Source organism: Ambystoma mexicanum, chromosome 11 (genome assembly GCF_040938575.1).
Source record: "Ambystoma mexicanum isolate Mex_15411 chromosome 11, UKY_AmexF1_1, whole genome shotgun sequence".
NCBI classification, from domain to species: Eukaryota; Metazoa; Chordata; class Amphibia; order Caudata; family Ambystomatidae; genus Ambystoma; species Ambystoma mexicanum.
The window spans coordinates 1,450,389,741-1,450,401,778 of NC_090934.1; the positions used below are offsets into that span (position 1 = coordinate 1,450,389,741).

Here is a 12,038-nt window from a genome sequence, read left to right on the forward strand (position 1 = left end):
AAGGTAGGTGTTTGTCTCACCCTTATTGTTTAATAAAATTGCTACTTGTGAGAAAACTGCATCTACTTGTCTGTCTCGCATTTCTGACCCCTCACAGCCCTCATGGCTGTGGAGTTGCAGGAGGGAGAGAGAGAGAGAGAGAGAGAGAGAGAGAGAGAACACAGGAAACCCAACAGAGCAGCAGGAGCACTCCAAACAGACAGAGAAGACCCAGCAACAAACCCAGAGGTGCCAGGGTTGTTAGAGGCAAACAAAATGGAACAGGAGGCCCAAGAACCAGGGTCTGGGACCCAATTAAAAACACAGAGTCTGTCTTAAATAAGGGTAGCCAATTAAATACCTGGCATGGTAGTGAACCAAGCATATCAGCGATAACCTGTAAAGAGCTTGTCGTTTGCCCTTGCCATTGAACCCTTGGCAGCGGCACTGAGGGAACAACATTTACAGAGAGGCATTCAGTTGCATAATCACAAGGTCATCCTTTCACAGTATGTGGATGACATTGCGCTTTTTTTTAAAGACCCATGTGACGACCTTAACCTGGTGTTGAGCCAGATTATACAGTTTGGCGACATGTCCGGTTTAAAAATCAACTATGACAAGTCGGTAATGTTTCCCCTCACAGCTGGAGTGGTGCTATTTGAAGATGATTATGGGTTCCTTTGGGAGCCCAACTCCCCTAGATACCTGGATGTGGAGATATCATGGAATCCAGAAGTGCTCTTTAGGGAAAACTATGGCAGAGCAGTGGAAAGCCTGCGGGAACAGTTGTGTAAATGGACGGGTCTTCCCCTTACATTGATTGGACGAGTAGCAGTGATCAAAATGGTGGTGTTACCCAGGCCTCTCTACCTATTTCAGAACCTCCCCATAATTCTTCACAAGTCCCTTATTCGGCCATTCACATCTATGGGCTCCCACCCGCCAAAAAGAAAATCGGGTGTTTTCACCCGCCTTGGTAACGCAAAAGGTTGGGAGCTATGGGCATGCCTGTGATTATTTTTTGTACTTTTTTTGCTGCAAAATGCAGATTGTAGGTTTGGGTGAGGTATATATTAGAAAGCATAAATCTCAACATCTTTGGTCCCCTGGTCATGTGAAAACAGACAATTTCGTTTTGGGTGATGAGAGCCCCATGAATTGAATGGATGTGTAAGGATCATTGGCTGGCGAGGGAACTGATTCCAAGGCGAGTAACTAACACCCATCAAAAGCATGTGAGTTGGGAGGTATAGCCGTGGCAGGGGTTAATAAGGTGGTGGGTGCAGGTTTTCCCCATCCATGTTGCGTTAAAAAAAGTGGAAAAGTCGGTAAAAAAAATTCAGCCAAACTGTAGGCCAGCAAAAAAATATTCGGCAATCTTTCATAGAACCTTTCGTCGCTCTTGTGACACTTGCAATACAATGTTTCCAATACCCGCTAACCAAACAGGTCAAACTTTCTGCATAGATAACTCATTAAACAAACTCACACACATGCATGCCAACCCTCCCGATTTAAGCGGGAGACTCCCGATTTTTCGGTGAAAATTTAGTTATTTTTCACATTCTCCCGCCTAAAATTACTGTCGCCCCAATGCAGGTCTCCCGATTTCCCTGTGGAAATCTCCCTCCCAGGTGGCTCTGAATTTTGGCATGTATGCACACAACCACCTCGCACCGCAAGCCGCATGCACTTCACTACACCGCAACAACACACAAGCCGCACCAACAGCACACAAGGACGGACCTCGCTCTGATACTCACACCAAAGATCAGCACAGGGTGTATACCGAGATTAAGCTGCCAACAGAACACCACTCCTCTCACTATCCTACTCCCTCTTCTCCCTACTAACCCATCCTGCCTTCTCGTTTGCAGATCCGCCAGCGCGCCTGTCAGCAAGTGACAGTGCACAGTACAGATACCTTTCACATTTAACATCATAGCTCTCAGCCATTTGGGTCGCAAAGGCGGGTGAAAACACCCGATTTTAGTTTTGGCAGGTGAGACGCCCATTGAAATGAATGGGCGTGCTAGAGGCTTGGCGGGTGAGTCAGCTGTTTACAAGGCGGGTGACACCCGCCAAAAGCGTGAGAGTTGAGAGCTATGCTTAACATGTTTACATCCACACTAACAGGGCTGCTTGTGCCACCATGGGGACTAAAGAAGGAACACATTACTAAAGTTCAACTCTCCGAATTGTTAAGGCAGCGGCCATCTTGGAATAGTAATACGGATCGAAAGCTGCTTTCTACAACCTTCAAAACAAACATTAATGCGTTCGGATGACAAACGTACTTCGCTTATAATTATTCACAGTCATTGAAACCGTAGTCCAATGCGAATATAATAAGATAATACATATGTAGTCAACCATGCAGTGGCTTAGTTTGACGGGGGGGGGGCAGCTCAGTAGTCTGTCTTCAGTGTTCATGGTGCTTGACAGTGGCCTCGGCGCACGGCTCCCCGTTGCCTGGTGACGCCGGAGTGAACCATGCAGTGGCTTAGTTTGACAGGGGACAGCTCAGCAGTCTGTCTTCAGTGCCTATGGCGCTTGACCGTGTCCTCGGCGCACGGCTTCCCGTTGCGTGGTGACGCCGCAGTGACGTCGCGCCTGACGCCACACAGCTGACAGGTCGCTGTCGCTCTCTGGGGGCTGGAGAGGAACTGCGCGTCGCTTCGGGCCGGAGGAGAGTCTTGGGGGCTCGGGGGTTGAGCGCCCGCCACCGCACGGGGCTGACAGCAGCGGGCGATGGCCTCAGGCTGCGGCTCCAGCGCCGCCCGACTCCTGCGCTCTTCGCTGGCGCCGTCGCAGAGAGGTGAGAGCTGGGCTCCGAGGCGAGGTATTGAGCTCCATAGTAGCTCCGAGGAGGGGTGCTAATGATCACCCCCCAGCTTAAATATATAATACCAGTGCTGCCCCTGGGTCAGAGGTGGCATGTGTGACTGGCAGAGGCTATTCTGCCACTTATGTTTACATGCCCTCCCCCCACCCATTGGCTTTGTTTACTTTTCCCTTCTGCACCCTCACTTCCGGGCTGTTGCCTGTTTCCCAGGGACCAGCACTGCTCTTACGAGCTCAGGTGCTCTAGATTCAGCCCTGTATATAGCACACTAGGTGTATTGGCCAGTTCTTGGAAGAAGACGTTTGACAGCTTGTACTGGTGCATACTTGCCAACATTCTGTGACCAAAAGGATGTAGGATTTTTCACAAGTTCGAGAAATAATTCCCATAACAATGACATCACAGGAAAATACAAAACATACAACAAACAGCATGGAAAGATGTTAAAAATGTATAATGCTGACACCAAATTGTCGGCAGATGCTTTGTGATGGTGTTAACTCTGCCACTTGCTTACACTGCTGGTTCACCTAAGGGTTGTACTGGCAAGAGTGCAGGAGAGAGTCACGTAGCTGACAGGTCAGTGGATTGGTCTGAGCCCAATCTAAGTAATCACCTACCAGCCCACTGTACAGACAGACCAATGTGGTGCACGCTTTGTCCTGGTCTCATGCCTTAGAATCACATACATTACTTGCCACTGTAAAAAGCAGTAGGATCTGTCACTGAAATCTGTAGGCGGTAGGCCTGCATCAAAAGCAATAGTCTGCTGCCTACATCTGTAGGGTTAGCAAGTATGCTGGTGCTCAACCCTGGCCAGTTCTTGGAGGAAGCCATTTGACAGCCTGTACTGGTGCTCAGCCTAACGTGACAGCTTTGTTTTGATCAAAAGCCAGGATTTTCCATGCATCAACAATTGTAATTTGCATAATAATATCAATGTGGAGTCAGGGGAATTGCATAACATTAAATGACCTTTTGATTTGATAACATTTTGATCAGTGGGGATACTTCCTATCTAGGTAGTTTCCGCAGGCCAATTTCTGATCGGGGGGAAAAAGAAAAACAGCTTTTGGTAGAAAATGACAACCACCCTCGATTTCACCTGCCAACCATCAAATATAGTTTCATGTGTTATGGTCAGTCATTTCGTATAACACCTACTGCCACATGTTATGGCATCAAAGTTATTTTTGCCTGTCGGAGAGGAAAATAGGCATATCTTGTTAATACATATAACTGAAACACAAATGCTGCGTTAATCTGGATGGTATATTCCTAAAAAAACAAGATTAACTACGAGCAGAGCATGTAGGGGAGGGTTGAAAATTATCTAAAGGGTATGTCTGATAATATGTCATTCCTGTATTAACTTCTTTCGTCCTCTACAGCTCGGTACTTTAAACTCCCCCCGACCCCCACAGACCATTAAACAAAGAGCTTGTAGAAAAAAAGTAACCATTTATGAGTTATTACAGTGTGATCTGTTAGCTAAATCTGTGGGCGGTAGAACTGCTTAATGAGCAGTAGCCTACTTCTCATAGCACATGACAGCAATGATAAATAAATGCAATGACACACCTTCCTTCTCTAGCACTTGCACCCCTCAAGCCCGTTGCAGCGGCTAACCTGTTTCTTGACCTTGAGTTCCCTTCTAGGATAAAATGCAAATCTCAAGACTTGCCTACGTTAATACCACAGGATATTCTATTTTTATTTTGTTTAAAGTGCAGACCTAGCTCGAGAGCAGCAGAGTGCTGAACAGTGTTTGGGTGAATGTCATTTGGGCTGGTATCTTTTAACAGCGCAGTACTGTGAGTTGTCTCCATTCGTTATGTGCGTTCATTAATTAGTTCTTGGTCAGTTGTTTTTGAAAGATCCATGTTTTGATAGATTTGCTAAATTGGAGAATTGCAGGGGCATTTCGAGCTGTCACCGTGATAGAGTTCCAGAGTGTGCGTGCATGACAAGAAAATGATTGATTGTGGGTCCTCTCTTTGTGGACTAGTGATTCAAGCTGGTTGGTCGATTTTGCTGCGCGAGGTGCTTGGCCATCAGGCGCGAGGTGCTTGGCCATCAGGCGCGAGGTGCTTGGCCATCAGGCGCGAGGTGCTTGGCCATCAGGCGCGAGGTGCTTGGCCATCAGGCGCGAGGTGCTTGGCCATCAGGCGCGAGGGTGTGCTACTCATGACTGCTTTGAAGATGATGCATGCAGTATTGAACAGTATCCTGGCTTGGAGTGGAAAACAATGTAGTTTGTTTAGGATGGGGTAATTCGGTCAAATTTCAATGCTCCTGTAATAAGACATTCTGCAGCTTGGTGAACTGCTTTTAGGGGAGCCAAGTGAGCAGCTGGGAGCCCTGTCAGGAGAGCATTTCCCCGATTGATGAGCAAGACCACACATGCCTGCACTACAGCCCGGAAGTCCTGCAGCGGGATTAAGGGTTTGATTTTTCGAAGGGTAGAGATTCTACACCAGGCTATTTGGGCCTTCTTGGCTATGTCCATCGGTAAGGACAGTTTGCTGTTAGTAGTGAAGCCTAAGGATTTTGCTGAGTCTGAGAGTTGTGGATCAAAATTCTTTTAGGCACATTTCATTGAGCCATTGTTGGACAAGTTGTTTTTTAGCAGTCGAACCGATGAGGACGAATTCAATCTTGGATGGGTTTAGTTTGAGGTAGGCAATAGACATCCAGGACTGGGTGATGGCTAGGTAATCGCAGACTAATGTGCTGCAGCCTATTTACTCTCATGTACAACAGAGTATTGTCTATGTATTTGTGGATGGCTATATTGAGATCTTGGTGGAAGTGCTCAGAGGCTGCGTGTAAAGGTGCAAAAGGATTGGTGAGAGGATGGGGGGGACTCTGTAGGAGTCCTGGAGTTGGTTAGAGCACAGCAAGTTCATCTGGACAATCTGTTGTCTGTCTGGAAGGTCGGCAGTAAACCAATTGAGGACAGTGCCAGGAAATCTCGTCCTGTCAGCACAGGGGGAGAGAAGGATGCACTGGTCGACTGTCGAAAGTAGCTGGGAGGTCCAGAAGGACGAGGAGGCATGAGTTCCCTTATCGATTATTTGGAGAGCAGCATCCACCACCTGCATGGTGGTTGTCTCGATGCTACACTTTGGGGGGTAACCCTGACTGATGGTCATTTACAAGGTGTGTTAGTTCGATTCTGTTACTACTTTTTCCCATATTTTGCAGATAAATGAGCGGTTCATAATTGGCCTGTAGTTGGCCAGGTTGTCTGGATCTAGGGTTGGATTTTTCAAAAGAGGTCATGTGAGGCCAGTCTTGATGGTGTGCAGGAATGGTCCTTCTGCGAGGGAGGCATTGATGATGCTGAGGAGCGCATTGAGCACCGTGCCCCTAAGTTGTTTAAATGGTGGAAGCTGGAATTCTATTGTTCAAGTAAGAAGTAGGTTTGAGGGAGGCAATCATGTTTAGGAGATCATGGGAAAGAGGAGAGAATTCGGTCCAGAGGGGCAGTGTGTGCGCCGGGGTGTAGGGGATGCTAATGCTGTGAGAGGTTGATTCGATGGTCTCTTGGATTTTCTTTTTTAAAAAAAAAAAATTCCAATACAAATGTGTTGATTCTGTCACATTTTTCCTGAGTTGCTGCCACCTTGGGGTTGAGTGAGGGTTTGGTACAATGCTTTACTACTTCAAAGAGGGCTTTGCTCTTGTTGGAGACTGCTGCAATGGTGGTGGAATAGTAAGCAGGTTTGGCCTTGGTATTCAGAATTCTCTGGTTATCACGCAGAGATTTAAGGTTGGTTAGGTCTCCCAAATTATGATTTTTGCGCCACCGTTTCTCTAGGGCTCTGATTGAATGTTTGTTGTTGGCTAGCTCAGGGTGTACCATTGGGGTGGGGGGGATAATAGTCTGGTCTTAGCCCCGCTGGATTTTAGGGAGGCGTGAGTGTCCACCAGTTTCATAGCAGAGTTGCTCAATAATTAATTCCCTGTGGTGGTGAAGTCTGCAAACTTGCTCCTAGCTCATTGACTAGGAAGGTTTTGAATGAGCGACGTTGAGTGAGGGGGCGTTTAGCCTGACCTTTGTGAGCTGTAGTCGAGTGGGTGACTGATAATGGGATGGCAGCGTGGTCGGACCAGTCATTGAGGATAGTCTGCACAAGTGATGTAGAGGGATGATATTAGCAACACCCTCCATTTTCGTACGGATCAATGCACAAGGCTTCCAAAATGGCAGAAGTGGGCTATACAAGATCACTTTATATTACATAACATATCATATGAATGCATGAAGACTGATAAACCTGCTTGTGCATGGAACACATGAGCCTTTGATAGTATTGATGTGAGATGGGGCTGGTAGAAGGCACAGGATGCTCGCATCCTGAGGGTAGTTGATCAACTCATAACAGTGCTGTAAAGAAGACCACACAAAAGGCTCATAGGTGCAGCACAGGTTAAATTGGTAAAAACACAAGCTGTTTATAGCGTCACACCTTGCATCAGGGACGTCTGCTTGCTTTGGCCATTTTTCACCCCATGTTTTTATGGGGGACAGGCTCCCCATTCCACCCTACCACGTCCCACACTACCCCAAAAAGCAATTTTAGATGTCCCAACCTGCCCCCCTCTAAAAAAATAAACAAAAAAAAGAGGGGGGGGGCATGCAGCAAAATACACACTAGTGTAGATTGAAATCTGCCAGTGCTTCAGTGGAAGTGCGCTGCTGTGACTCTGCCCACTTGCAAGAGATGCAGGTGTTTGGGGATAGAGAAGCCCATGTGTTGACCAACTTGGGGGAAGACAATTGTTTGCAAATCTACTGGTGAATGTTTGTTGGCCAAAGAAAGGGCTGCGGGCTAATGACAAAGACAAAAATCCCGAAAAGTTTGTCATACATCTACAATCATCAGCAATTTTTTGCAGTTGAAAAACTGAGTGCCCTCCTCCCCAATCCAATTATCTATACAATAAGGCAACACGGTCCTTGCCACTGATCATGATAGCAGGGTCTCCCAAATCTGTTAACCTCTGCAAGAGAGTGGCCAATAGCCGTGGCCCGGGAGACAAATTACATTTTCATGTGAACAAATGCGAAGGAAAAAAATGTCCCAATAAAAAAAAAGACTAAAAAAAACAAAAAAGACAAATACAAAAAAAAAGAATTCTGTCTCATTTCCCCTAAAAGTTAATGAATTCTAAGATGTTGGACTCCTTTATTGGACATATAAATCACTGGTCCTATAATCGGATCCCATCATTGAAGATTTATCCCTGTTTGCTTTGATATAGTTTCTAGTTCCTGACTACCAAAAAAGCAAATGATGTATCGCCACTATTCATCATTTGGAAAATGATCCCCTGTTCCCTCCAAACAAACCAAATATCACCGTCGTTGTGTGCCACCTTTGCTGAATTCAATGAACATAGAGAAGACGTCTCAGGAGTAAGGTACCTAGAGAGAACTTAATGTGAAACAATTTGAAGCACTTAATTTAGTGTTCACTTTCCTAGTGAAGCCATTGAATTGGCTGAATACACTGATCGTTTGGAAAGCATTTTAATGCAGGGTTCGAAATTGCTGGCAACTTTTTTTTAGCTCCTGCTTCTATCCTAGGAGAGTCAGGTTAGCTTAAAAACAACCACTAGGAGCTACATTTGGCTCTCCAGGACAACACAGGTGTTGCAAACCTGCATAAGTGACATAAACTTTGAGTATTTGAGAAAGTTAATAATGAATCGGAACACATTTGAACATAACGGACCTTAGATAATGAGCAGACAGTTTGCATCTCAAGTGGAACTTGGGTTTGTGGCTAGCTCCACCTACTGGGTGATGCCTGATGTCCAGGAGCTGGTTTTAGCTCTTCCTCCTCCATCGTGAAATGGGGCAGATGGCACCCTGCCACGGAAAACAACAGGGTGTTAGTAATTGTAACTAATATAGTTGAATGGATATTAAGTGATTCAATTCATGCTTTCCATTATGTAATTGAAACGGGAAGGAATGCATATAATGATGTGGAATCATGGTTTTGTGCTTGTAGTATGGTTCTACATATGAAGGGTGTATGCCACGAGGTGGGACTAGTGCCCCAATCTGACCACAATATTGAATGTATGGCAAGGCAATGGAGAACCCGAATGAGAGCATCCGGAAGTGCCTCAGAAGTGCTTTGGCTGTTGGGCCGACATGCTTCTGGCCTCCCTTCTGATTGGGATACTTTGGTGATTTTCTATTATTTACCATGCCGAGTCCCTAAGGAGAAGCTTACATGGTGTTGCAACACGGACTGTTGAAAAAAAATACTGGGACTCTGTCTAGGACTTTGGACATATTTTGTACTCCGCACGCCGGCCTGCCTACTGACACGCCCCCTCACAGCCTCGTTTCTACACTTCTGCTATAGGTGCTCTGGTGCACGCACATCTGGAAGTGCCTTAGAAGTGCTTTGGCTGTTGGGGTGTTCGGTTGGTGGGGCAGGAGCAGAGACCGAGCAGGGTTATAGGTAATTTTATGCTAAAAGATTAACTGTTTGCTGTAAGCTGTGTGTAAGAGTCACAACAATACTTTGTTACTCGGCTTTTCTATTTTTTTTTTTTTCCTATTCTATTTCTCAGGGATTGATCATAATTGATAATGAGGAAAAACTAAATCCCACCGCTCAGAAAAGAGCCGCGACTGGTTTGTTTATTTTTTTTTTTTTATGTTTTTTTTGCTGCTGTAAACACAAGACAAGCTAGTCTCGCCAGAGCCATGGCTTTACCTCTCCCAGCACCGAATGATGAAGAGGATGTATTATTGCAGTGTGCACAAGACTCCTCTCTAGCCAGTAAAAACCGTTGTGGATCTGATTGACCCTTCCCAACCACTATTGTTGGAGGAGGAGGCAATGGATCCCACGAATAACGAACATGAAGAGAGGCTTTCTATGGAGGATATATGTAAACCTAATAAGCCTATGTATGACAACCTCTCTGATTCACCGAGTTTTTGTGTTCCAACGGATTATACTAATGAGTCTGACCCTTCACAACCTGTAGGGGGTACCGATATTTCAACTATGTTGGGCATTTTTAACCGGCTGATTCGGCTTGAATCACGGAATTAGACTGTGGCTATTGTTGGATGAAATGGAGAACTTATCTGTGCGAATTGGGGAAGTATTACTTTCAAAATCAAAGGTGTCATCTGTTGATCTCCTGATAGATGAGCAGGATGGTAACTGGGGGGAGGAGGGGAGGCTAAAGGCCCAAGTTATACCACCAGCATCTGATGAAATAATTATGATACAAACACAAGAAGTCGAAGGGATTCCTCCAATAGGAAATTCAGTGGAGAGGCATACAGCTTTGATTGAGAAAAACAATCAGTCTAGTTGTGGGGAAGGGCCTCCGTATCAGGCGGATAATGATGATTTTGAGATGAAAAATATCCAAAAGACAAGAAAAAAAATTTGCCAAAATAAAAAAGAAGCAAATACCAAATCATTGAGAGAATGTTTGAGGGATGAAGCCTTCAATAACACCATCTCTGAGGTAGATGATGTGATATCGATACCAGAGACAAAAACAAAGTCCAAAAAAGGGCATGAACGATCTAGACCTGCAACCGTGCCTTAAAGCTACCTACGATCAAGCCTCACTGAGTGTATACACGGAAGGTGACGCACTCTATGAGGTAATGAAGAAGAAAAGGGATGATGTTTTTGAAATCTTCAAGGGCTCATGCCCCTCTCTTATCGTCCCTGAGAAATTTAGTTCCAACTATGTACCAGGGTCAAACTGATCGAATTACCCTCCTATGCTTGCTGCCTGCCTTGAACGAAAAAATGAATCGACATATTACTAATGCAAGCGATGCATTTGTTTGTGCCAAAAAAGGAGGGAAACCTACCATCAATACAGGACTTGGCAGCTCTGAATGGAAAGCCTCTTATAGCACTATATATACCAATCCAATGAATGAATCTGTTTGTGGGCCCACTCCGGTTAAGAAGGGAGATCAGTCTACCCTAAACTGAACTAGAGCAGTGAGTAAATGGTTGGACAAGATAGACCAATAATACAAGGAAGATGATCTGCGTCAATTAATTTTTAAGATGTTATCAGAAAATTCTATTCTTGTAGAGAACAGGCACAACTTGGTAGACCCAGTGGTGCCTTCTACCACTGTGGTAAACATATCAAACAAAAAATGTATCAAGAGGTTGACGGGAATAGGGAAGTTGTAAATCATGAAAATGTCAATGGATTTGAGGGTGGTAGGGATCCGATGGATATTGATTTAAGAAAACCAGTCAACCCGGAAATACCTGGGCTGATTATGAGTTCTCTTTAATGATTCCGGAAGAATATCCCTAAATAGACCCTATATTTTATCTTTATTTGCATCTATTCCAGAGCTAAGGTTAATTACATCAGCTGATATTTATTTAGTCGATTTCTTACACAAAATCAGATACGACTATGTACGCTTGGTTATACCATCTCCTTTGGTGAGGGCACTCATTTTGAAAGAAGTGGAACAGCTGCAAATAGAGGTTTTGATATTTTGGAGCAGAATCTTACTATGCTGAAAACGCAGGTAAATATATCAAGAGATCAAGGATCTGAGCGTGGCCAAGATCCTACTAGAGACATGTCTGTAACTTGGAGTCCAATTCCGATCAACAGGATTGGAGATGGCTGGCCCTGTCTCTGTGTGAGTCTGTTGACTCGTTGAACCAATTGGGCCAGCCTCTTTAAAGTTACTAAGTTGGAATTCAAGAGGCTGTTTCAATTTAATGAATAATGAGGAGCTGATGTCTGAACTGGCCCAGTTTGACTTTATTCTTATACAAGAATCTTGGTCGAGAGGGAAACTCTGTTGGGAAGGTTTTGACATGTCTACACTATGTGCCGAAGGTGGGACAAAGGGCCATCGTAGGGGTGGGATTATTGTAGCAGCAAAAGGCTCTAACAACCTGTTAAAAACTGGGGAAGGGTGTGTTTTCTTGTGGCATCCTACATGGTGGGGGCAAAGGAAGACTGTATTCCCCTACTTATTGTCAATGTTTATTGGAACCCCTCCGAGCATTCGGATCAAAGCTTAGAGACCAGATTGACCAGTTTAGGGGATGAAATTGAAGTATGGGCACATGTCAATCCAGGGGGACAAATTGTTGTTGCTGGAGATATGAATGCTGATTGTAATGGGGACCGTTTGTCTGGTGATGTGATTTATTCGTCT

General features: G+C 45.1%; 1 protein-coding gene across 2 annotated transcripts in view; it reads left to right on the forward strand.

Moving 5' to 3' along the window:
* The first annotated feature begins 2,510 nt into the window (after positions 1–2,510).
* Positions 2,511–12,038, forward strand: part of CLPX (caseinolytic mitochondrial matrix peptidase chaperone subunit X) — a 417,306-nt gene continuing 407,778 nt past the window's right edge. Inside the window, exon 1 of one of the 2 annotated variants that reach the window (XM_069625088.1) lies at positions 2,511–2,800. In XM_069625088.1, the coding sequence (XP_069481189.1) occupies positions 2,734–2,800 (67 nt within the window). In that variant the 5' untranslated portion in view covers positions 2,511–2,733. The remainder of the gene's footprint in view (positions 2,801–12,038) is intronic. The other variant, XM_069625087.1, reaches the window with a different exon arrangement.